This window comes from Grus americana, chromosome 2 (genome assembly GCF_028858705.1).
Source record: "Grus americana isolate bGruAme1 chromosome 2, bGruAme1.mat, whole genome shotgun sequence".
Lineage (NCBI taxonomy): Eukaryota > Metazoa > Chordata > Aves > Gruiformes > Gruidae > Grus > Grus americana.
Window position 1 is genome coordinate 169,100,797 of NC_072853.1, and position 23,948 is coordinate 169,124,744.

General features: G+C 72.2%; 2 protein-coding genes across 8 annotated transcripts in view; one reads left to right on the forward strand and one right to left on the reverse strand.

Annotated features, from left to right (window-relative positions):
* SLC4A2 (solute carrier family 4 member 2) lies at window positions 1-19,066 on the forward strand. 7 transcript variants are annotated; one of them, XM_054814637.1, is made up of 24 exons: window positions 1-64; window positions 735-809; window positions 7,108-7,252; window positions 10,778-10,946; window positions 11,037-11,272; window positions 11,440-11,564; window positions 11,705-11,931; window positions 12,723-12,859; window positions 13,034-13,214; window positions 13,302-13,437; window positions 13,618-13,801; window positions 13,935-14,049; window positions 14,137-14,321; window positions 14,422-14,635; window positions 14,737-14,958; window positions 15,117-15,265; window positions 15,482-15,676; window positions 15,750-15,983; window positions 16,114-16,203; window positions 16,531-16,697; window positions 16,999-17,252; window positions 17,555-17,724; window positions 17,995-18,168; window positions 18,298-19,066. In XM_054814637.1, the coding sequence occupies exons 3-24, from the start codon at window positions 7,193-7,195 to the stop codon at window positions 18,376-18,378; spliced, it is 3,705 nt and encodes a 1,234-aa protein (XP_054670612.1). In that variant the 5' UTR covers window positions 1-64; window positions 735-809; window positions 7,108-7,192; the 3' UTR covers window positions 18,379-19,066. The 7 variants fall into 7 exon arrangements, with proteins under 7 accessions (XP_054670612.1, XP_054670609.1, XP_054670615.1 ...); XM_054814638.1 differs by lacking the exon at window positions 1-64 and adding an exon at window positions 2,174-2,692 and having other exon boundaries at window positions 701-809; XM_054814634.1 differs by lacking the exons at window positions 1-64; window positions 7,108-7,252 and having other exon boundaries at window positions 78-809.
* The window catches only part of FASTK (Fas activated serine/threonine kinase), a 13,401-nt gene continuing 8,515 nt past the window's right edge, over window positions 19,063-23,948 (reverse strand). The window contains exon 10 of the mRNA XM_054814641.1: window positions 19,063-19,700. Coding sequence (XP_054670616.1) covers window positions 19,614-19,700 — 87 coding nt within the window. The 3' untranslated portion in view covers window positions 19,063-19,613. The remainder of the gene's footprint in view (window positions 19,701-23,948) is intronic.

The window sequence follows — 23,948 nt, forward strand, 5'->3', positions numbered from 1 at the left end:
CGTTCCCGCTACCGCTCCGCCCCGCGGGGCCGCGCAGACCCGCCCGGCGCGGCGGGACTCTCCGGTAAGCAGCGGGGGCGGGGCCGGGAGCGGGAGCGGGAGCCGCGTTGGCAGGGCAGGGCCGGGCCGGGCCCGGTGCCGCCCGCCGCCCGGCGCTGTTCCCCGCTCCCCGCGCTGTGCTCCCCCCGTTCCCGACCGGCCACGGGAGCCCCGGTCCCGGCTCACCCCGCCCCGGGGCGCTGCGCTGGCCCGGCGGCTCCTCCCGGGGCACCGAGTCCCGGCCCGGCCCCGCTCCCCCCCGCTGCCACCTCGGGACCCCCGGCGGGGCCCGGCCGCGGATGGGGGGAGCCCGGGGGTCGCACGCCGTGTCCCGGGCAGGGGCGGGGGGGGCTCCGTGCCCCCCTGCACGCTGTCCTGGGCCCCCCGGCTCCTTCGGCCGGGTGGAAGCAGCCCCCCCCCCGCCGGCTGGCATCTCCCCGGGCCCCCGGCCCCTGCTGACCCCCGCTCGCCCCCGCTCGCAGCTCTCCCGGCTCTGCCGGCCGCGGCGTCGCACCTCGGGCCCTTCCCGCCATCCTGCTGCGCCGCCGGGGCCGGCTCTGGCTCTGGCTCTGGCAGCGTTCCCGTGTCAGACCCGGCTCTCGGGGTGGCGGTTGCCCCAGGACGCCGCGGGCGGTGGGAGAGCCGGGATCACGCTGCCGCAGCGCTTCATCCCTTGGTGTCTTTTTCTTTTGCAGCAGGTGCCGGAGCGACGCGAGGCGGCTCCATGCTCTTCCCTCCCGGCTCCTGACCCCGACAGCGACCCTCGGCAGGTGAGAAACGTGGGGCCGGGGAGCAGCTCCGGCACGTGCAGCTCTGTCGGCCGGCCGGCCGCAGCCGTCCCGCACCCACTGGCTCCCTCCGAGCAGAGGAAACGTCCCACGCTCTGCCCCGTCCCGGCGCGTCCCCGCGGGCGGCCCTGCCTCGTGGCGCAGAGCTGCTACCGAGGGGTTTGCGCCCGTGTGGCGTGGTGCTCGCCGGGAGCTGCCATGTGCCGTGCTGGGTGGCGAGCGGTGCTGCCCGCTTGCGAAACGCTGCCAGGGGTTGAGCAACGCCGGGCATGAGTCCAGCCCTGCTGCTCTCCCACTCGTGCGCTGGCGTGGGCTCCCACGGCTCCGGAGCGGGGACGGCGCTGCCCGGGGAGGGGGGCAGCAGGTAACGGGGGACGCGGCGTCTATGGCTGCCCCTGAGCTGCTCGGCGCAGGCAGGGATGCAGGCAGAGCCGGTTCCCGGAGGCAGCCGCACACCTCTCCTGCCAGAGATGCCCCTCCCGGTGGTCTCTGATCCGGTGTCAGGAGACAGGATTGCTCGGGGGGGGGGCACATGCACGCACGACTGTGGGGTCCCACCGGCGGCTCAGCCCCCGCTGTCGTGCCCTTCGGGGTCGCTGCACCGCTTCAAGCGGCTGCCAGGAGCGCGGGATTTCATCGCTCTAACGATCCCGCTGGCACCGGTGCCTGCGCCTCCCCGCAGGCAGCCCTTCCGCCCCGACCCCCCCAGCCCAGGCAGGGGTTACGCCGGGTGGGCTCTGCCCCACACCCCCTCGCTACTCCCCGGCCCCACGGGTGCTGCTGCAGCAAGAGTGCCCGCGACGCTGCAGGGGAGGGGGGGTTGGCAGGAGGGTCCCCCATCCCATCCGACGGGATGGGGGACCCTCCTGCCAACCCCCCCTCCCCTGCAGCGTCCCCGGGATGGGATACGGGGTGGCCCAGGATGGGGGATGGCCGGCGGAAGGAAGGGGGCCGTGGGAGCTGCCGCCGGGCTGGGTCCCCATGCCGAGCTGTGGGGTGTGGGGGGGGTCTGGCCGCCATCCCTGGCGCAGCCCCCGTAAGTGCAACCCTGTCATTAGAGGGGACCGGGTGGCCGCAGGGACCGGGCTGGCTGCCTGAGGATGCCGCGCTGGGGCTTGCCGGCAGGCGCCGAGGCCGGTGGAGGGGGGTGCGCAGGCTGCCCCCAGCTCCTCCCCGCTCTCTGCCCCGTGTCTGCCCGCTCCACGACCCTCACCCAGCGTGTCCCACCGCCTGTCACCTCACGGGACCCCGAGCACCGTGACGGCAAAGCCCGTGGTACCCACTCCTCCCTGCACCTATGGGGCTGTGGGGTTGCGTCCCCCCCATGTCCCCACTTGCCCCCCCAGGCTGGCTGCTCCACGGAGCCTCTCCGTTGGCCTTCGCCCGTTCCCGGCCGCCGGCGCTCGCCGTTGGCTGCCCCCATGCCCAGCGGGAGCCGCGGCGCGGAGGTGGGGCTGCCCGAGGAGCCGTTCCGGGACTTGGCACCGCCGCTGTGTTTGGATAAAGTGGCCTGGTGCAGGCTTGCCGAAACAAAGACTCTCGCTGCTGCTGCCGCCGCTGCTGATTTTTTTTCTTTCGCGCCGGTATAAAAAGCTCCCGGCGGCGGCCGGCGCTCGGCAGCTCACGGCACAGCGGGGCAGAGTGCGGCTGCCCACGGCCCCGCGACCCCACGGCGGAGGGCAGGGGCTCGGCCCGTGGGAGAGGGAGCCGGAGGGGCCGCGGCGGCCGAGGGCCCCGTCGTGCCGAGGATCCCGCTTCGTCTGCCGTCCCGGGGGACAGCCGCCGGCTGGGCGGGTGCCCGGCAGCCTCTGCAGGAAGCCGGCAGCCGTGGGAGCCGCAGCTTTGCCGGGTCAGCGGGCAATGGGGTGAGTGGGGCAGAGCCGCCTGCCCGGGACGGGGACGGGCGCAGCTGGGCTCACACCTCCCCGGCCTCCGGGCAGCCGCGGGTGGGTGGGTGGGCGTGCGGCCCCCGGCCCTGCCCTGGGTGACGGTGGGAAGCTGCACCCAGCCCTCGGTGGGGCCATGCCGGTGCGTGTCCCCAGTGGCACAGGGAGCCTGGCACCGCGGCACGGGGCGGTGGGTCCGTGGGGGAGGCAGCTGTGGCAGCCCCTGCCAGGGCCGGGGACAGCAGTGGGGACAGCGGCAGGGACCACCGGCTGGGGTGGCAGGAGCCTCTCACGGGGCCCGGGGCTCTCCGGGGCTGGGCCGAGGGGGCCATGGCAGGGGCCGCCAGCCAGCGGGGACCGTGGGGCAGCCCCTCCTGCCGTCCCGTCCCGTGTCCCCCCGCCCTGGGGCCGGTCCCCGGGCACGGCAGTGTCACCGGCGTGGGCGTGGGTGCGGAGCTGCGCAGTGCCGTGATTCATTGCCCGCATCCGGCGGTTTCGAGGTCGTAGAGCGGGGGGTGCGCGGAGGGAGCGGGGGGAGGATATTTTTGGTGGCGGCTTCTAAAGTTGCAGCGTCTAGAAAACCTCTGCCGGGGCGGGAGCCGTGCCGTGGCTGGAGTTGTCCCGGCCCTGCTCCGTCCCCCGGTGCCCGCCACGGCGATGGGGGGGGGTGAGGACCCCTGGGTGGGCGTCCGGGAGGCGCTCGGGGCGGTGGGATCTCCTGGGGGTCTCCGGAGCAGCCAGGTGGATGCCGGCACTGGTCCCCATTTGGGGGTGCAGGGAGCTGGGGCTCCTGCCTTGCCGGCGCAGGGGGGAGGCCGGTGCACGGCAGAGTGCCGGCGGTGCGTGCTGGACCTGCCCGGAGGTGCGGCAGACCGGGGGGCACCGTTGGGGTGCGGATGCGGCTCTGCCTCGGGGTGCTGCCTGTGGATCAGCGGGCACTGGTGCAGCCCGGGGGCAGTGCCGGTGCCAGTGCCGGTGCCGGGGTGGCTCTGCCGGGGCCGGCTCGTGGCTCCCACATGTGGGACAGGAGCACCCCAAGGAGCAGGGGCTGAGCGCGGCCGTGCCAGATCGTCCTCTCCCTCCCTGGCGTGCGCTGGGCCGTGCCCGAGGAAGCCGTCCTGGTGGGAGCCCGGGGTCTGGGCAGTCCCTGCCGCGGCGAGGGTCTGTGCAGACAGCGGGCCTGCGCGGCACGCGGGGACAGGGCTCTCCCCCCACTCTGCCGCTGCGGCACGGGCCCGGGGGGCCGGCGGTGGCCAAGGATCCACGGCAGGTGCTGGCCATGGCTCCGTGTCCGGGCAGTGCCTGTGGGCTGTGGGCAGCGAGTGTCACCCCATGGCGGCTGAGCGCCGTGGCCCCGTGCCTCCCCGGTCTGGGTGCTCTGGGACCCCGTGCCGCAGTGGGGGGGCTGTGGTGAGCACCCACGGCTGGGCAGGGTGACCCATGCCGGTGTCCCCAGCCCCAGCCGAGGAGCCGGTGCAGCATTGCCGCTGGCAGTGGGAGAATGGGGGTCAGGCCGGAGGGGCGCAGACCCCTCTGGGGCAGCCGTCGCCATCCCTGGGGGGGCTGCGTGGCCGGGGGGCTGCGTGGCTGGGGTGCAGCCTCGCTGTGCCGGGCAGGCTGGGGAGCATGGGGCACGTCTGCCCGGCGTGACGGGCACAGCCTGACCTGCGCCGGGCTCACCCTGCCACAATTTTGCCTGGAAATTGGGCGCAAGGAGTTCCGGGGGGGGGATTGCCAGCGGGAAGACGGCAAGGGATGCGGCGTGTTCTCCGTCACCGCGGTGTCAGCCAGACGGTGCACGGGGCGGGCCGGGGCTGCAAATGTGTCTCTGGTTCCCAACCAGCAGCACAGTAGTCACCGTCAGCCTCGCCTCTGGCTGCGTGCACAAACGTGCACGGCACACGTATGTGCGTGTGCTGATCCCGTGCCGGGACCTGCTCCCGGCACTGCCGCTGCTGTCCCGTTCCCCTCGCGGGGTTTCGGGTCTGTGCTGCGGCCGGGGACGCCCCGGTGTGGACGGGTGCCCAGGACGCGGAAGGGCTGGCGGCGGCCTTGCCTCACTTCCCGCCTTGCTCAACCGCCACCGGCCTGGCGTCCCCTCCCGGCCCGCACGGTGCCGGCGGTGGGGCCCGGTGCAGGAGGGGGCTGGGGGCGCGTGGGCCCCGTGGGGAGCCCCCATGGCGCGGGGCGTGGGGCTGGGCTCTCTAATCGCCTCAGCGGATCAGGCGGGCAGGCCGGGGCCGGTCCCAGGAATGTGACTCCGGCACCGGCGGGAGCCGCCGAGCCGGCTGGCGCACAGGCGCTGATTGGAGCCAGCCGGTAATTAGCGGCGCGGCGCGGCGTTGGCAGCCCATGGCCGTATCTGCGGACCTGCCCCGCTTATCGGAGCGGCCTGTTCCCTCGCACAAGGGGCCATTGTGCGGCGCCGCCGGCCCGGGGAGGCTGCGCATGGGGCGCAGCACGGTGGGGCTGGCAACGGTGCTGCCGCAGGCGCTGCCGACGCCCCGACCCACCTGCCGGCCCGGAGCACCTGTGCAGCCGGAGCACACAGCCCCGACCCCCCCGTCCCGCGGCTGGGCCTGGAGCAGGGCAAAGTGGTGTCACCGCGGCCGTGCCAGTGCCCGGAGCCGTGCGGTGCTGGCGGCACAGTCCTATACGCCGACACCGGCAGAGCTGCAGCGGGGCAGCCCCACGGCTGCTGGGCATCCCGGCTGATGGGAGCCGGCGCCCCACCATCTCTCCGTCCCGGCGCCCCGGGGAGCGGGGCCAGCCGCTGGAGCTCCCGGCACGGGCTGGCTCACGGGCTCCTCTCCGCAGGGCTGGCACGAGCCGCTGAACCGTTCCCGGCTGGCTGCCCAGCCGTGCCTGCTGGGTGACTCAGCCACCACCACGGAAAGCAGAAGTGGCCTGTCCCCCCCCCGCCGAGTGCCTGTCACCCTTTCCAGCAGGGTCAGGCCACAAGCTCCCGGCGTCGCGTGTCCCCGGCACGGCTGGGCCCGGCACCGCTGCTTGCCCGCCCTGGCACCGTCCCGTCGGGTCCCCATGGTTGCACCGCCAAAGCCCAGGGTGCCGGGAGCCCCCCCCCCCATTTCAGGCAAGGGGCAGGCAGCTGGCTGCCCACGGACGGTGCTGCGGCTGGCACCGGGTTCCCCTGCATCGAGAACCGGTGAGAGCACGGCTCAGGGCCGCTCCCCAGCCCGGCGTCCCCCGAGAACAATCCCGAACGTGTTCCCGGGGCTCTGATCCCCGCGAGCTGCCAACATGATTAAACCCAAAAAGCTGCTTAGGGCCGGGAGCTGCCAGCCCCGGCACTTGCCAGCCGTGGTAGCCCAGTGTCGCGTCCCTGGGACGGGTGGGACGGCGGTGCCATCCAGGTGTGCTGGTGAGGCCGGAGCCGTGCCGGATCGTCTCCCTGCTCCCCATACCACGGTGAGGAGGGGGGGGGGGGGGCTGCAGCCAGCCCCCCTCGGACACGGCATTACGGGGTGCGTGGAGGGGTGGGGGGGGGCAGTTTCGGCTGCAGCTTGGCCGGCGCCCCGGGAGAGCGGTGTGGTGGGTCGGCTAATCTGCACTCGCTCGGCTGGAATGTGGATGTGCTGGCTCTGGCCCCGGGTGGGGAGTGGGGATTAGGGAGCAGCCGGAGCCTGGTGGCGCCGAATCTAGGAGAAGGTACGATCCGGTGGCTGCGGTCAGGCTCGAGGAGACGCGGCCTCGGCGTCCGCCGAGGCCGCGTCTCCTCGAGCCTGACCGCGGCCACCGTGCTTGCACCCCAGGGTGCCTGTGGGGGGAATGGTGACGGTGACGGTGATGGCAAACCACCCATGTGAGACGCAGTCATCCGTCACCACCCTCCTCGGTCCCCGCCATCACGTGGGGACACCTCCCGTGGCAATAAACCCAGAACGCCGGTGCCGGAGGGGGTCAGCTTGGTGCCGGGGGAGCTGCCGAGGGGCAAGTGTGGGGCGAAGATGGCCGGTGGGCAGGTGTGGGGGGACGGGACGGGGATACTGGGGGGGGATGGGGGGAGGAGGTCTGGCTGCCTGCCTGCCCTGCCTGCACCCTGCGGGGCTGGGTGCGTACCCGGGGTCCCGCCGGAGGGGCTGGGCGCTGCCCCGGCTCCGCTCCCCTCCCGGCGTTTGTCTTGGCCCCTGCTCTCCCATCGCGCCGGCGGCCAAGACAAACCAGCCCGGAGCCGGCCCCAGGGCCAGCCCTGCCTGCGCCTTCCCCCCCTCCCCGGTCCCCGGGAGGGGCAGACCCCGACCCCCTGCCCGCGGCTCTGCTCCGGGGATGGCGGTGGCAGCCGGTGCCTGGGGGGAAGGGGACAGCCCCTCCGGGCATCGCCGCTCCCAGGGGCGCACCGACCGTGGCGCTGAGCCCCCCCGCTCTGTCCCCAGGTTATGCTGCCCCGACACCGTCCCCTGAGCCCCCGCGAGAAGGAGAAGGGCTAAGCCGGCTGTCCCGGGGCGCCACGCCAGCGCCATGACACACTCCCAGGTGTCCTCCGAGATCCACCACATCGTCTCCTCCGCCTTCCAGAGCGTAAGTGCCGCGGCGGGCACGGCCCCACGGCTGCTGGGGGGCACGGTGGGGCTGCACCCCCTGTCGCTGCCCGGCCGGGCAAGGGGTGCCGCGGCACGGCCCTCCCGCACTGCGGCGTGGTGCCGCATCACACGGCCGTGGGGTGCCGACAGAGCAGCGTGGCACCCGCCCCGTTGCAGGGCCGTGGGGCAGGGCCGTGCCCCACAGCAGCCAGCCTGGGGCAGGCCGAGCCGACCGTGCCGGGGTGGCGGGTGCCCTCAAGGCAGGTGCTGCCGGGGCGCGTTGGGCCGGGGCCGCCGGCTCTGCCAGTGCCGCTCGCCAGCCCCAGCTGAGCGCGGTGCCAGCGGTGCCGGTGCCGCACAGCCCTGGTGTGGGTTCGTGGGGCCGCCCGGAGCAGTTAATGATTAACCCTTTGCATCGCGCTGCGCGGCTGCCCGGTGCCGTTGGGCAAGTCGCCGCACACGTGACCGGGGATGGGACCTGCGGCCCCTTCCCCGTGGCTCTGCCACCCATGGATTTCCTCCTGGGCTCCCGGGTAAGCCGCGGCCTCGCCCGAGCTGCCAGGCCGGTGGGGCCCGTGGCCCCCCGGCACCCGGCACCCGTCCCAGGGCCGAAGCTGGGCCTGGCGGAGCCGTGGGCGTCCCACGGGCGAGGGAGCGTGCCGGGCGAGCAGGGGCGTGGGGCTGGGAGCAGCTCTGACCCCTGGCACGTGGGGCCACGGGCGCTCGGTCACGCCAGGCCGGGGACGAGGCGGGTTCGGCGGGGGGGTCCTGGGCGTCACCACGGGCAGGGTCAGCGGGCAGGTGCCGGGGGCCAGAGGAGCCGGCGCGGTCGCTGCACGGGTGGCGGATGGGGAGTCCAAGGTCGTTTTGGGGCTGGCAGGATGCTGGGGTTGGGGCAGGGGGGCTGTGGGGGCTGTGGGGGCTGTGGGGGGCTGTGGGGGCTGTGGGGGCTGTGGGGGGCTGCCTCGCCAGGTGCCGAGGGAGCAGCCGGCCGCTGCCGTGGGGTCGTGGGTGCGATGGGACGCTGCGGCTCTGCCTGTTCCCTGCCACCCCCACCGCGGTGCCCTGTGCCAGGCAGGGCCTCGGGGCTTTGGGGTCACCGCGCGGTGGGGCCGGGGATCACGGCTCTGCCCAAGGACACGATGGGGGGCCGGGGGGGTGCTGGGGGGGCTGTGGCCGGGCATGCGCTGTGGGGCACCGACTGAGGGTGCCGGGGTGTCCCTGGGGGGGTGGCAGCCCCCACCGCTGCTGCCTGGGGTGCCCCGGCAGCAGATCCCGCGGGGTCGGTGCCCACGGTGCCCCTGTCCCCACCACGGCCCCCACCACGCCCGGGCAGCGCCGTCCTCCCCCCCCCCCCGCTGCTGCCCCCACCCCACATCCCCCCCCGGGAGGGGAGCGCCGGGGGGGCCGTGCCGGGGGGGTTACCGGGGGGAAGCCCTGCATTACGGGGGTCACAACCCCAGCCGAGCCGTGCGGCACGGGGGTGCAGCGTGCACCGGGGGGGGGGCGTGTGCGGCTGCAAGCAGAGTCGGTGCGGTCCGGGGGGCCCCGCCATCACCGGGGGGGAGCGGCTGGGGGGGGGGGGGGGCCGTGCATCCCGGGGGGACCCGTGCATCCGGGGGGGCCGTGCATCCTGGGGGGGGGCCGTGCATCCTGGGGGGACCCGTGCATCCTGGGGGGGCCGTGCATCCTGGGGGGACCCGTGCATCCCGGGGGGGGGCCCTGCATCCCGGGGGGGGCCGTGCATCCTGGGGGGGGACCCGTGCATCCGGGGGGGGGCCGTGCATCCCGGGGGGGGCCGTGCATCCGGGGGGGCCGTGCATCCTGGGGGGGGGCCGTGCATCCTGGGGGGACCCGTGCATCCGGGGGGGCCGTGCATCCTGGGGGGACCCGTGCATCCCGGGGGGGGGCCCTGCATCCCGGGGGGGGCCGTGCATCCCGGGGGGACCCGTGCATCCGGGGGGGGGCCGTGCATCCCGGGGGGGGCCGTGCATCCTGGGGGGGGACCCGTGCATCCGGGGGGGGGGCCGTGCATTCGGGGGGACCCGTGCATCCCGGGGGGGACCCGTGCATCCCGGGGGGGGCCGTGCATCCCGGGGGGGACCCGTGCATCCCGGGGGGGGGCGTGCATCCCGGGGGGGACCCGTGCATCCCGGGGGGGGCCGTGCATCCCGGGGGGGGGCGTGCATCGTGGGGGGGGGGCCCTGCATCCGGGGGGGGCCGTGCATCCCGGGGGGGGCCGTGCATCCCGGGGGGACCCGTGCATCCCGGGGGTGTCGGAGCTCGGCCGGGGGGGGGGCCGGAGCTCGGCCGGGGGGGTCGGCACATTCCCGGGGCCCGGAGCTCGGCCGGGGGGGGCCCGGAGCTCGGCGGGGGGCTCGGTGCGTTCCCGGGGCCCGGAGCTGTGGGGGGGGCTCAGCCCGGAGCTGCGGGCGCAGCCGGTGCCCTCTGCGGGCCGCTGTCACCTTGAGGCGGGCGCGGGGCGGCTCCGTCAATATTTGGCGAGCCCGGGGAAGGAGCCGCCGCCCCCGCCGCCCCCCCGCCCCCCCGCCGCCCCCTTCCCGGCCGGGCCGGGCCGCGCCGCCCCGATAAAGCGCTGCGGGAGCTGCGGCGGGAGCGCGGCTCCGCCATGACTCAGGTAGGACCGGCCGGGCGGGGACGCGGCCCCCCCGCACCCTCCCGCACCCCCGGGCCCCGCACCCCCCCCACCCCCCGGCCCCCCCAGCAGCCCCGCACCCCCTGCACCTGCAGCGCCCTCGCCCCCACCCGCAGCCCAGCAGCCCCCCACTTGCACCCACAGCCAGGGCGCACCGGTGGCACCCAGCAGCGCCGGGACGAGGGCACGGCACCGGGAGCACCGCGGGTGCAGGGTCTGGGGTGCATGGCGGGGGCATGGCACCAGGGTGCAGTGGGGGGGGTGCTGGGGGTAAGCAGGGGTGCACGGCACTGGGGTACAGCACCGGGGGTGCTGGGGCACGCAGGGGTGCACGGCACTGGGGTACAGCACCGGGGGTGCTGGGGCACGCAGGGGTGCACGGCACTGGGGTACAGCACCGGGGGTGCTGGGGGTAAGCAGGGGTTCATGGCACCAGGGTGCGGCAGGGGGGTGCTGGGTCTGGGCTGACTGGGGTGCACAGCACTGGGGATTAGTGGGGGTACACGGGGAGAGCACGACACCAGGGCGCGGCGCTGGGGACGCTGGGTCAGGGCTGCGCTGGGGAGCAGGGCACCGGGGTGCAGGGGTACGTGCGGGGGGGAGCACAGCACTGGAGCGCAGCGCTGAGGCTGGCGGCGCAGGGTGCGCTGGGTGCAAATGGCGGCGGTGGGCACCCAGCCCAGGGGTGCAGCCGGGGTGCACGGCCCGTGGTGTGCCGGCGGGCACGTCCCTTGGGTGCAGGGCCTTCGGGGGCCCCAGAGAGCCGCCGTCCGGGGTGCCCATCGTGCGGGGCTGCATGACCTGGGGGCCGGCGGCATGGCAGGTGGTGGTGCTGAGTGCCTGCTCAGTCCCACTGCCGGCCCGCAGCCTGAGCAGGAGGCGCCGGGCGCTGGCTCGCCCGTGTTCGGGGAGGAGGAGGAGGAGAGGGACCTGAACAAGGCGCTGGGCGTGGAGCGCTTCGAGGAGATCCTGTGCGACGCACACCCCCGCAACGCGGAGGAGGCCGGGCGCAGCTACGGCGAGGAGGACTTCGAGTGTGAGTGGGGCCTGGGGGGCAGCGGGCGGGCAGCGGGCAGGCAGCGGGCAGGCAGCGGGCAGGGTGCCAACCCCACCCTGTCCCCCGCAGACCACCGCCAGTCGTCCCACCACATCCACCACCCGCTCTCCACGCACCTGCCCCCCGACACCCGCCGCAAGAAGGGGGTGCCGAAAAAGGGCAAGAAGAAGCACCGCCGCGCCTCCGTCCCTGGCGAGACCCCCACCATCGAGGAGGCCGAAGAGGATGAGGATGAGGCGTGCGACACAGAGACGGAGCGGTCGGCGGAGGAGCTCCGGCAGCCTGGCCCGCCCGAGGCAGTGCAGGTGAGGGCAGGGCTGGGGGCGGGGGCACAGCGTTGCCCCCCGTTCTGGGACTCTCGGGCTGGGGGCACGGCCTGGGTGCCGGGAGCTGGAGAGGAGCCGGAGCCAGTGGTGCCTGCGGCCAGGGACACGGCTCCGCAGCAGCCGGTTCCTCCCATGCCCCGTCTCAGTTCTTCCTGCAGGAGGACGAGGTGACCGACCGCCGGGCAGAGGAGCCGGTGTCCCCCGCGGTGCTGCCCGGCTCCCCCCCAGAGCCCCGTGGGTCCACGTCCCCCAGGGAAGCCCGGGCAGGCAGGTGAGCGGGGACCGGGCAGCGCCGAGGCTCGCCAGGGCTTGGACGGGGCTGTTGGGGGGCAGGCAGCCCCCTCCGGCGGCCCCACGCAGGGCTGGGGGGCAGAGCGGGGCTCAGCTCTGAGGTGGGCACCTGCCTCGCAGCCCCGATGTGGAGGAGGGAGTTTCGGTGCAGGGAGCGGCCGCCGCCGAGGCTGGCTCCCCCGGTCGCCCCGTTCCCAAGTCGCAGCTGGGGCACCGCAGCTACAACCTGCACGAGCGGCGGCGGATCGGCAGCATGACGGGCGCGGAGCAGGCTCGGTACCAGAAGATGCCGACAGACGAGTCAGAGGCCCAGACGCTGGCCTCGGCTGACCTGGACTACATGAAGAGTGAGTGGGGGCACCCTGCGCCACAGGGGCCGTGCTGGCAGCGTGCCGTCGGCACAGCGGGAGCTGAGCCACGTGCCGGGGCGAGACGGGCTGGGGCCAGCGGCTCCGGCAGCACCGGGTCGCCCTGCGGCTGCAGCAGAGCCACGTTGGGCGCAGGCTCCAGCCCCACTGCAGGCACTGGGTCCGGCCGCAGGGGACCCCTCTCTGGGGCACCGCCGTCGTGCCACGTCCATGTGGAGCCGGTGCCTGGGGCAGCTGGAGCCGGCGGCAGCGGTGCCTCCCCTGGGTGCTGCCAGCCCCTGGCGATTTGCAGCTCAGGGACTCCCAGGGCGGCGGGTGACGCTTCTGCCTCAGAGCTCCCCAGGGAGCGCTGCCCGCGGCAGAGCCCGTGTGCCGACGGGCACGCGCAGCCCCTGGCACGGGGTTTTGGGTGACCTCGGTGCAAGGAGCCACCTCGGCTCCTGCTCGTCACCACCGGCCCCGGTGCTGGAGCAACAGCGACCGGGTGACCCCACTGGTGCCGCAGCACCCGCTGGCACACGCGCCCTGTTCCCCCCTCCCGTGCCGAGAGCCGCCCTGCTGCCAGCGGGGACCCCCGGTGCTGTGACGGTCCTCGCCCGGCCCCAGCTCGGGTCCCTCTGCTCCGAGCTGCCCCGGCACACTGCTGCCCACGGCTCCCCCGGGCTGCCCGCTGCTGGGGTTCCCCAGTGGACCCCCGGGCCAGGCCGTGTGGTGCCGGGCTCCCAGGTCACCCCCCCGCTGCCATTGCTGTCCTCCCCTGTCTCCGGCAGGTCACCGCTTCGAGGACGTGCCGGGGGTGCGCCGGCATCTCGTCCGGAAGAGCGCCAAGGCGCAGGTGGTCCACGTCAGCAAGGACCACAAGGAGCCCAGCACGCGGCACCGCAAGCAGGACCGGCAGCCCCATGAGGTGGGGGGTCCCGGCGTCCCGGGGAGGGGTGGGCAGGGCTGGGGGTCCCGGCACAGCGGAGGAGCCAGAGTGTGGCACAGGACAGGGGAGCGGCTGGGCGGCACGTCTCGCCCGGGGCGCTGCGGAGGGGGCTGCCGTCCCCGCTGTCCCGGCGCTGACCCGGCCGTGCCGCAGGTGTTCGTGGAGCTGAACGAGCTGGTGGTGGACAAGAACCAGGAGCTGCAGTGGAAGGAGACAGCGCGTTGGATCAAGTTTGAGGAGGACGTGGAGGAGGAGACAGACCGCTGGGGCAAGCCGCACGTGGCCTCCCTGTCCTTCCGCAGCCTCCTGGAGCTGCGCAAGACCCTGTCCCACGGTAGGGAGGCAGGGCTGGCCCCACGGGGCCTGGCCGGGGGGGGGGTTCTCCGGCCCCGCTCACCTCAGCCCCCCGTCCCTCGCCCAGGGGCCGTGCTCCTCGACCTGGACCAGAAGACGCTGCCGGGGGTGGCTCACCAGGTGGTGGAGCAGATGGTCATCACCGACCAGATCCGGGCCGAGGACCGTGCCAACGTGCTGCGGGCGCTGCTGCTCAAGCACAGGTGAGCGCGGGGGGCAGTGACCCGCAGCCTCCCCCCGCCCAGGCTCTGCTCCTCGCAGCCGTGGGGACAGCGCTGTCCCCGGGGACACCGGTGTGCAGCGTGCCGGCAGGGACATCCGTGCCGGGCTGCCAGCCGCTGTCCTGTCGGGCTGCCACCGACAGCCCTGGCTTTGTCCCGCAGCCACCCAAGCGACGAGAAGGACTTCTCCTTCCCCCGAAACATCTCGGCTGGCAGCCTGGGCTCCCTGCTCGTGCACCACCACAGCACCAACCACGTGGCCGAGGGCAGCGAGCCGGCCGTCACCGAGCCCCTCATTGCCGGGCACGCCGTGGAGCACGACACGCGGGTCGACGTGGAGCGGGAGGTGAGCCCGGTTCCCGCGGCCGCCCCACACCCGTCCCCAGCCTTCCACCCGTGCCTTCCTCCCGGCCTGCCACCGCTCCTCATCCTCGGGAGGGGCCCTGACCCCAGCCCTGCTGCGCGCTCTGTCCCCGCAGAGGGAGGTCCTCACCCCCACGCCCCCGGCTGGCATCACTCGCTCCAAGTCCAAGCACGAGCTGAAGCTGCTGGAGAAGATACCCGACAATGCCGAGGCCACGGTGGTGCTTGTGGGTACGGAGGGGTGGCAGGGGGTGGGCAGGGTGGGGGGGGTCGGGGACCCCACGCCGGGCTCCCGCGGTGACCCCCTGTGCCCCCCAGGCTGCGTGGAGTTCCTGGACCAGCCCACCATGGCCTTCGTGCGGCTGCAGGAGGCGGTGGAGCTGGACTCGGTGCTGGAGGTGCCCGTCCCTGTGCGGTTCCTCTTCGTGCTGCTGGGCCCCAGCAGCACCCACATGGACTACCACGAGATCGGGCGCTCCATCTCCACCCTCATGTCCGACAAGGTGGGTGCCGGGTGCCTGCCGGGGCCGTGCCGCCGCAACTGGGCTCGGTGCCCCACGGTGCCCCTGGGCGGGCGCTCTGACCCCGCCGTCGCCCCACCAGCAATTCCACGAGGCCGCGTACCTGGCCGACGACCGCCACGACCTCCTCAACGCCATCAACGAGTTCCTGGACTGCAGCGTGGTGCTGCCGCCCTCCGAGGTGCAGGGCGAGGAGCTGCTGCGCAGCGTCGCCCACTTCCAGCGCGAGATGCTGAAGAAGAGGGAGGAGCAGGAGCGGCGGCTGCTGCTGGAGCCCAAGTCCCCGGAGGAGAAAGGTGCCGGCGGGGCCGGGAGTGGGATTGGGGCAGGGTCTGGGTGGGGGCACCCGGCTGGCGCGGTCTCACCGTCCGTCCGTCCGTCTGTCCGTGGGGCGCAGCGCTGCTAAAGCTGAAGGTGGTGGAGGGCGAGGGCGAGGAGGAGGATGATCCCCTGCGGCGCACGGGCCGGCCCTTTGGGGGGCTGATCCGGGACGTGCGGCGGCGGTACCCCAAGTACCTGAGCGACTTCAGGGACGCGCTGAACCCCCAGTGCATCGCGGCCGTCATCTTCATCTACTTCGCCGCGCTGTCACCGGCCATCACCTTCGGAGGGCTGCTGGGTGAGTGCTGGGGGGCGCGGCAGTGCGGGGGGGGAGAGCGGGGCACTGCGGGGGTGGGTGCTGGGAGGGAGCGGGTAGGAGCCACGGGGCCAGCGGCTGTGAGGCTGCGGACGAAGGGCCCCGTCCCGCCGGGGTGCCTGAGCCTGTCCTGCCCGCAGGGGAGAAGACGCAGGACCTGATCGGGGTGTCTGAGCTGATCATCTCCACGTCGCTGCAGGGCGTGCTCTTCTGCCTGCTGGGTGCCCAGCCCCTGCTCGTCATCGGCTTCTCGGGGCCCCTGCTCGTCTTCGAGGAGGCTTTCTTCACGGTGAGAGCGGGGCGAGCCTCCGTGGGCGGGACTGGGCTGGGGGGACATTCCGCGGTGCCGTGGGCCAGACGTTCCCCCCCTCCCGAGCCCCACTGCTCTTGCCGGGACCCTCCCTGCCCCGCTGCCCGAGGCTCTGCCCCAGCCCTGCGGCCGTCCCTCCTGCTGACACCGGCCTGTCTGTCTGCATCTGTCCGTCCGTCTGCACGGCACCGGCAGTTCTGCACGTCCAACGAGCTGGAGTACCTGGTGGGGCGCGTCTGGATCGGTTTCTGGCTCATCCTCATCGTGCTGGTCATGGTGGCCTTCGAGGGCAGCTTCCTGGTGCGCTTCGTCTCTCGCTTCACCCAGGAGATCTTCGCCTTCCTCATCTCCCTCATCTTCATCTACGAGACCTTCTCCAAGCTGGCCAAGGTGAGCTGGCGGGGCCGGGGCGTCCACGGGGCGGGGGACATGCAGGACCGGCCTGAGCCTCGCGCTGCTGCAGATCTTCCAGGAGCACCCCCTGCACGGCTGCCTGCGGGCGAACGGCACGGGCACCGAGGGAGAGGCGTGGAGGAACGCCAGCGTGGCCCCGGCCAACGGCACGGCCGGCCGCGCCGCAGCCAAGGTGACGGGGCAGCCCAACACGGCGCTGCTCTCGCTGGTGCTCATGGCCGGCACCTTCTTCATCGCCTTCTTCCTGCGCAAGTTCAAGAACAGCCGGTTCTTCCCCGGACGGGTGCGTGGGGCAGGCGGGACGGCGCGGGCACTGCGTGGGGCCCTGGGGTGAGCCCGGCTTTGGGGGCAGGGCTGAGCTGGGGGGCCCGGCCAGGGAGGCTGGGGCCGGGCTGACGCTGCTCTTCCCCCAGATCCGGCGGCTCATCGGGGACTTTGGGGTGCCCATTGCCATCCTGGTGATGGTGCTGGTGGACTACAGCATCCAGGACACCTACACGCAGGTCAGCACCCGCCCGCCCTGGGCAGGACCCCCCCACCCCCCTGCCCTCCTGCGGGGCCCCGGTTCCGCTCGCCGGCCGCCGGCCCAGCTGCAGGTCAGCGGCTCCCAGCGTGTGCGGCACCGTACGTCCCCACCACGGCTGCCGCGGCGCTCAGTCACCTCCAGCTTCCAGCATCTCGCCTTTCCTCTCCCCGCTTTGCCAAAAGCCCTTTGAGTCCGGCTCCACGGCTCACCCCACGCCCCACAGCACCCCTTGCTCTGGCGGAGCTGCGTGCCGGGGGGCAGAGCCGGTCCCCCCCCTTCAGCGTTTCTCACCCCCTCCCTGCAGAAGCTGAGCGTGCCCAGCGGGTTCTCGGTGACGGCCCCGGACAAGCGGGGCTGGGTGATCAACCCCCTGGGCGAGAAGAGCGACTTCCCCGTCTGGATGATGGTGGCCAGCGGCCTCCCCGCCGTCCTCGTCTTCATCCTCATCTTCATGGAGACGCAGATCACCACGTGAGCGCAGCGGGGCAGGGCTGGGGGCCCGGCAGGGCCGCGCGGGGCACGAGTGGGGCAGGGTGCGCCGTGCCGAGCTGTGCCGAGCTGTGCCACGCTGTGTCAGGCCGTGCCGTACCGTGCTGCGCAATGCTGAGCTGTGCCGTGTCATGCTGTGCCAGGCTGAGCCATGCCAAGCTGTGCTATGCCACGCTGAGCTGTGCCATGCTGAACTGCGCAGTGCTGCGCCATGCCGAGCCGTGCCGAGCTTTGCAGTGCCGAGCCCTGTCGAGCCGTGCCGACGGTCTGCCCTTGTGCCCAGGCTGATCATCAGCAAGAAGGAGCGGATGCTGCAGAAGGGCTCTGGGTTCCACCTTGACCTCCTGCTCATCGTGGCCATGGGCGGCTTCTTCGCGCTCTTCGGGCTGCCGTGGCTCGCCGCGGCCACGGTGCGCTCCGTCACGCACGCCAACGCCCTCACCGTCATGAGCAAGGCTGTGGCGCCCGGGGACAAGCCCAAGATCCAGGAGGTGAAGGAGCAGCGGGTCACCGGGCTCCTGGTGGCCGTGCTCGTCGGTAGGTGCAGCCCTGCCCGCCGTGGGACCCTGCCAGCCCTGCTCCGTCCTGCGTGGCCGTGGGGGGGGCCGGGCAGCCCTGGAGAGCTGGGGAAGGAGGGGGGCTGGGCCCACAAGAGCTGGGGTGCCCCAAGCCCCGGCCAAATTGGCGTGGCCGTCCTCTCCCACTCAGACCTGGACACAGGACCCTCCCCACGCGTGGGGGAGGGGGTGACCGGGCAGGGATGAGTGGGGCCGGGGGGGCTGTTGTGAGCTCCGGGCACCCCCTCCCCGGGCACCGCGACTGACCCCGCTCTGTCCCAGGCCTGTCCATCGTCATCGGGGACCTGCTGCGGCAGATCCCGCTGGCCGTGCTCTTCGGGATCTTCCTCTACATGGGCGTCACCTCCCTCAACGGCATCCAGTTCTACGAGCGCCTGCAGCTGCTGCTGATGCCCCCCAAGCACCACCCCGACGTCACCTACGTCAAAAAGGTCGGGAGGTCCCTGGGAGGGGTCTGGGGGGCTGAGACCCTCATCTGGGGCAGCAGCCGGCCTGGGGCATCCTGGGGTTGGCGGTGCCTTGTTGGGGGGGCGGGGGGGGCAGTGTGGTTCCTCTGGGGCGGCCAGACCCCGCAGGGCTGGGGGGGGGCCATGTCCTGCAGGTTGTGGTGCCGCTGGGGGGGGCAGGCTGTCCTGGCGTGGGAGGGGGACGCAGGGGTCCGGCACGCGTGTGCCCCTGCACTGACACCCGTCCCCGTGCAGGTGCGCACACTGCGCATGCACCTCTTCACCGGGCTGCAGCTGGCGTGTCTGGCCGTGCTCTGGGCCGTCATGTCCACAGTGGCCTCCCTGGCCTTCCCCTTCATCCTCATCCTCACGGTGCCACTCCGCATGTGCCTGCTCAGCCGCATCTTCACCGACCGTGAGATGAAGTGTGTAAGTACCTGCTCTGCGTCCTGCGGCGGCTGCGTCCCTCGTCCCCGTGGGCCGTGGCGGCTGGAGCCAGGCGGGAGGGCGGTGGAGGGGGGGGCCCTGGCTGCCCGTTCAGCCGCCATCTCCCCGCAGCTGGACGCAGACGAAGCTGAGCCCATCTTCGACGAGCGGGAAGGTGTGGACGAGTACAACGAAATGCCGATGCCGGTGTGACCGCGCACCAGCCAGCGAGCCAGGCACAGCCAGGCCCCGGCGCTGCCACCCTGCGTGGGGACGGGGGGCAGCGGCTGCACGGCCGAGCCCAGCCAGGGCCGGGCACCCCGCACTCCCCGTGCCTTCGGGGGGGGGACACCTGCCAAAGAGACGCCGGCCCGCAGCCTCGCCCCACCGGGGACCCCCACACCCCTCCCGCACGGTACAGGGCCGGGCCTTCGGTCCCCTCCGGGCACGTCCTGAGCGCGGTGCAGGGCAGAGCCCCCCCCGGTCGCCCCCAGCAGAGCCGCAGGTCCTGGCCCTGCCCCAGCCCCTCCGCAGCCCCTGGCCCTGGGCTCCCACCGGACAATCAGGCGTTTCCTAAATCCCACTGTGTTTTATTTAACAGAGTAATTTAAATGGCAATAAACAGCTTTATAACGAGCATGCCGGGCCGAGGGTGCCGAGGCAGTTGAGGCTGGTGGGGGGGAGCCCCGTGCACCCCTGCCCGCGGGCAGGACTGCAGGCAGCAGCATCCCGCGCGCTGCCAGGTGCCAGCCCTGCCGCCGCCGGGGGGGGCCGCTCCTGCCTGACCCCCCGCAGGGCAGAGGGCCAGGGTGGGGACGTGGGGGCCGCCTTGTGCCAGGCCGCAGCCGGGCAGGGGCTGTGGGTCGCCGCTGCCTTGTACCAATAAACAGACTGGACTTTGCACGCTTTTCACCATTTTTATTGTAAAGTTAACCCCCACTTCCCAAGCACCCCCCTCCGCCCGGCTCGGGAGCAGCCCCTGTGCCAACAGCCATGGCCCTGCCCCACCCGCTCCCTGCCCTGCGCGGGCTCCGCCGCAGCCCCCCCAGACCTGGGGGACCCCGCAGGCGGGGGCAGGCACTGCCCTCCCTCCCAGCAGCGGTGCTGGGGGCACAGGGACATCCCCTCCCCAGTGCTGCTGGGAAGCCAGGCCAGACCCCCCCTCAGCACCCCTGCAGACAGGGCTGGGGGTGACAGGGCCAGGGCAGGGGGGCAGCGAGGGACACCCCCCCCCCCCCAGCACAGATCCCCAACACTCCCCTACGCACCAGTCAAGTCATACCCCTTCCCCCCCCCCCCCCCGCTAACAGCAATAAATACCTCACACTACCCCAGCCCCACACCCCGGAGCAGGTGCCCACGGCCCGGACCCCCGGAGGGGCTGGCAGCACCCGCCTGCGCCCACCCCGCTCTGCCCCCTCCCTGCCCGGGGCTCGGGGGTCCGTCCCTCAGAAGCGCAGCTCCCTCAGCTTCTGCCGCAGGTAGTGCTTGGCCTCCTCGATGCCACTCACCTTCTCCAGCTCCGTGTAGGGCAGCTGAAAGGGGACAGGGGGACACCGTCAGCCCCGCCACCCCCCAGCTCAAGGCTGCCCCTGAACCGCGGCTGGGCATGGGCAGCCGGCCACAGCGCCGGGGGAGAACCGGGACTCAGGCCCCTTTCCGAGGGGGGGGACGGGTGCTGATCCTTCCACGGGGAGGGAAGGCTCCGGAGGGGCAGACGAGCCCCAGCTCTGTGTCCCACCGACCCCTGGGCAGAGGCAGCTCATCCTGCTCCTGCTCAGCCCCGGGCAAGGCGCAGGGAGGGGGGCTGCTGCCTGGGGGGCGTGAGTGCCCAGTGCCCGCCTGCGCCGGCTCTGCCCCCCAGCACTTCACCCCCGAGCCTGCTGCCGACAGCAGGGAGCACCCACAGGCAGGCACAACCTCGATGCCCACCGCGGCCGGGGCGGGTCCAGCACACGCTGGGGACACGGACTGGGAGCGCTGGCGGCACCGCAGGGCCAAGGCAGCTCTCACGCCTCCCCCCAACCTCGAGCCCCCGTCGCCAACCACCAGGCAGGGAGGAAGAACAAAACCCAGCCGCCCTCCCGTCGTGCAGGGGAACCTGGGGCTCCCTGGGGGCCTGCCGGTGAGGGGAGACAAGGGGAAGGTGGTTTTTCGCGTAAGGGAGAGGAGGATGGAGCAGCAGAGGATGAAGGCTCTGCCCCTGCCCAGCCCTGCAGAGATCCGGCTGCCCCCTCGGCTGCTCTCGAGCAAGAGCCGGCAGCGAGGTGCGGCAGGGGAGAGGGCCGGGGAAGCGCAGGGGGAAGACGCCGACCCCGCGCTCTGGCTGGGCTGCGGCCGGCGCTTTCCAGGCCAAAACTGCTCCTGGGAGCGGGGGGCACATGGAAGAGCCATGGCAGCTGGCAGCCCCCACCAGAAGAAAGGGCTGCAGGATAACGGTTTGTCATTTGAACCACAGTCTGCTAAGGAGACAAGGCGCTGGGGCTAACAGAAAGGGAAACCCCCCCTGCCTTTGCCCAGGGGGGCTGGCACGGGGTGCCGAGGGGGAGCAGAGACCCCACCGGGAAAGCTGGACGGGCTGTCAGTGCGGAGCCAGGAGCGCGGCTCTGAACAGCAAACACAGCCTGGAGCTACAGACCCCTGAAGGGCCTCGAGCCCTGGGCCACCCCAACTGTGAGCCCTGGGCCACCCCAACTGTGAGCCAGATGCACCCACAGGGGTGGGAGCAGAGACAGGACCGGCCACCGTTGGGGGACAACGCAGCCAGCGCCATTCTCACGCCTGGTCTCAGCCCAAGGCCCTCCCGCCGCAGGACTTGTCACCTTGGGGGGACGGCCCCCGCTCCAGCCGGCACCGGGGTGTGCAGACGCACGCCCGGCCCTGCACGAGGCTGGGAGCACCAAAGGGTGGGGGAACGGAGTGAACCCGTGCTGCTGCAGCCATGCGGGACAGACCCGCAGGGACAGGGAGACTCCAGCCACTGCCAGCGTTCCCTCCACGCCGGTATCAGGGCTGGGGGCCAAAACTCAGGGTGGCTGGAAGCTCTGCTGGCTCGGCATCCCCGAAGGCACCACCAGCGCTCGCCGAGCAGGACTACGGGTAACCGTGACCATGCTTCAGCCGCAACGGCGGCGCACCCTGCTCCGAGATGGTGCAGGGACAGGGCAGGGGGAACGTGACGCACCGCTCGGCTCTGTGCTGCTACTCCGGCCCCCCGGCGTTCACGGATCCCAGGAGACCCGAGGGCCGGCAGGGCTGGAGCCTGCACGGGGTCGGGTCTGCAGGAGAGCCGTCGGTAGAAGCGCTCTGTGCGCGGCCAGGGGGTGCTCTGCTATACCAGAAGCATCCAAGGCTGCTTGGAGAGGCCACCGCCATCCCTCAGGAGCTGCAGGTCATGACACATAGGAGCTTGCCTGCAAAGGAGGAAGCTTTTTCTCACCGGCTTGTTGAGAAACAGGGCTAATAGTAGGCATCGCGAAGGGACGGGGCGGGAGATCTTGGCACAGATGACACAGGGACTCTGTGGTAAGGCTAGATGCTGACGCGGGTGCTGTACGGGGTCCAGGACCCATTTGTGACCATCACGGATGAGCAAGCGGGATGGGAAACGCAGACAAACTGCACGCTGCCCCCAGGACGATCAGGCTGCAGACAGGCGCTGTTCTCCGACAGCCCCACGCAGGCCAGGGGTGAAGGCGGCTACTAACTGCCTGGGGAGCAGAACCAAGCCCAACCAAGCACCAAAGGTTCCTGGCAGTACGGAGGCACCTCCTTCCACTGCTTCATACTCCTTTCCTCACTGCCCAGGGGCAGCACAGAAAGCTCCTTCAACCAAAGAGGCTGGAAGCGAGTGGTGCCAGAGCCAGGACAGGGGTTGTGGGCACATCGGATCTGGCCGTTATTCAGGGCAGGATCCTGGGAAGGAGGGAGCGTGTCCTTACCTAGAAACTTCTGAGGGAGAAGAGCTGGCTGTCAGTAAAAGGTCAGAACCAGCAGGGAAAAGAGCATCTGCTCAGGAAAGGGCCGAGAGCCGGAGGACCTGCGGGCAGAGTAGGGGGTCCGCGGCGGGTGGCCCTGCCGCAGCACCCCCAGCGCCTGCCAGAAGCGACAGGCAGCTCCAACTGCAGGGCAGGGCACGGAAGGGTGCGAGTACACGAACGACCCGGTGACATCCTGTGCAGGCTCCCGCGGAAGGAAGCGCTGTTCAGAGGCGCTGACAGATCCACACCTGCCACTGCCACCAGATCAACGGCAGCCGAGGAGGAGACGGCCCTGGCACAGTCACACAGACATACCCAGACAGCTTAGCGGCGTGCCAGGCACGACAGGCAGTCCGGCGCCGATCGAGCAGACGTACGGTGAAGCAACAGCCAACAAGAGAAGGCCTTAAATTAAGTATAAGGAGGGCTGAAGTGCCAGGCGCAGCGCTGCGAGCAGAGCCACGATGTCCAGCTGGCACACCCCAGGAGTCAGCGCTGCAGCCAAGACCGTTTAGTGTCCTCGTTAGCGACCTGGGCAAAGGGACTGAGCGCAGCCTCGGCGAGGCTGCAGAAGTACGACGTGGGGAGGAGCGGCTGACGCGCCAGACGGCTTGCGCTGCCGTTCAGAAGGACCGAAACAGGCTGGAGAAACGGCCCCGGGCAGGGGAGCGCTGAGTCCTGAGCCTCGGGACGAACAGCCCCCCGCACCAGGACAGGACAGGCCCGCCGGCCAGAGAGGGGCTTTGCAGAAAAGGGACTAAGGGTCCTGAGGGACAAGCTGAGCACCGGCCAGCAGTGCTCCCTTGCAGCAAAGGCGGCCAACTGCATCCCGGGCTGCATTTGGAGGAGCACCGCACGCAGGTCGGGGCAGCCGATGTGCGGTGAGACACATCTGGGGTGCCCAGAGCTGCGCTCCCCACTACAGGGCACGGACGTGCTGGAGTGGGTCCGGCGCGGGGCCACAGGGACAATACGTGAGAGGGGGTTGGCAGAGCTGCAGCAGAAAAGGATCGGGGCATCTCATCTACATACAAATACCCGGCGGGAGGCCGTGAAGATGACAGAGCAGTACCTGGGGACAGAGCACGAGGCAAAGGGCACAAACCTAAAAGAGAGGAAGCCCCACTGGAACTCAGAAAGCAACCTCTCTCCGAGGCATTCGAAACTCGACTGGACACGGTACTGAGCAACCTGCTCTAGCTGAGGGCTGGACCGGATGATCTCTGGGGCCCCTGCCAACCCCCACCACTCTGCCGTTCTGGAAAGGTGTCAGAAGGGCAAATCAACCTCAAAGGAGAAGAGCAAGAACAACCACCGAGCTGTGAAGCAGCTTCAACTCCAGAAGCAGCTGAACTGCCTGGGGCTCTTCATCTAAAAGGGGTGGCCGAAGGGGAGCGACCCCTGGAACCACAAGCATAGAAGGCGGCAATCGCAGCGCTGCTCTTCCCTCCCTCGCGGAACCAGACGCGGCAGCACCACGTCGGCTGCCCAGCAGCAGGGTTAGAACACAGAGAGCTCGTGGCAGGTAGTGCTGCCCGGGGCTCGCTGGCTCCCGACGCTGCGGGCGTGGAAGAAAGGACAGGCTCCAAGAGGAATGAAACACTCTCGGAGAAGAGGTCCATTGGGGCAGTTAAACACGGCTGATCCACTTCCAACTTATTTTCTAACAATCTGGCGCTGTTTGGTGCTGGAGAGGGAACAGAGGGGACAGGACCAGAGCGCCTGTTCTCAGGCACCCAAAGGGAGCTAACCAGACCGGGAGCTGCACGGCGATCGGGCACGCTGAGCGGAGGGGAAGAGCTC

What these genes read in the sequence shown, in the direction of transcription:
- SLC4A2 (XM_054814634.1), top strand. Translation starts at nt 339, where the DNA reads ATGGGGGGAGCCCGGGGGTCGCACGCCGTGTCCCGGGCAGGGGCGGGG. An exon ending in GCCCGCCCGAGGCAGTGCAG is followed by an intron (nt 11,273 to 11,439) that starts GTGAGGGCAGGG and finishes GCCCCGTCTCAG; the next exon opens with TTCTTCCTGCAGGAGGACGA. An exon ending in TCCAGGACACCTACACGCAG is followed by an intron (nt 16,204 to 16,530) that starts GTCAGCACCCGC and finishes CCCTCCCTGCAG; the next exon opens with AAGCTGAGCGTGCCCAGCGG.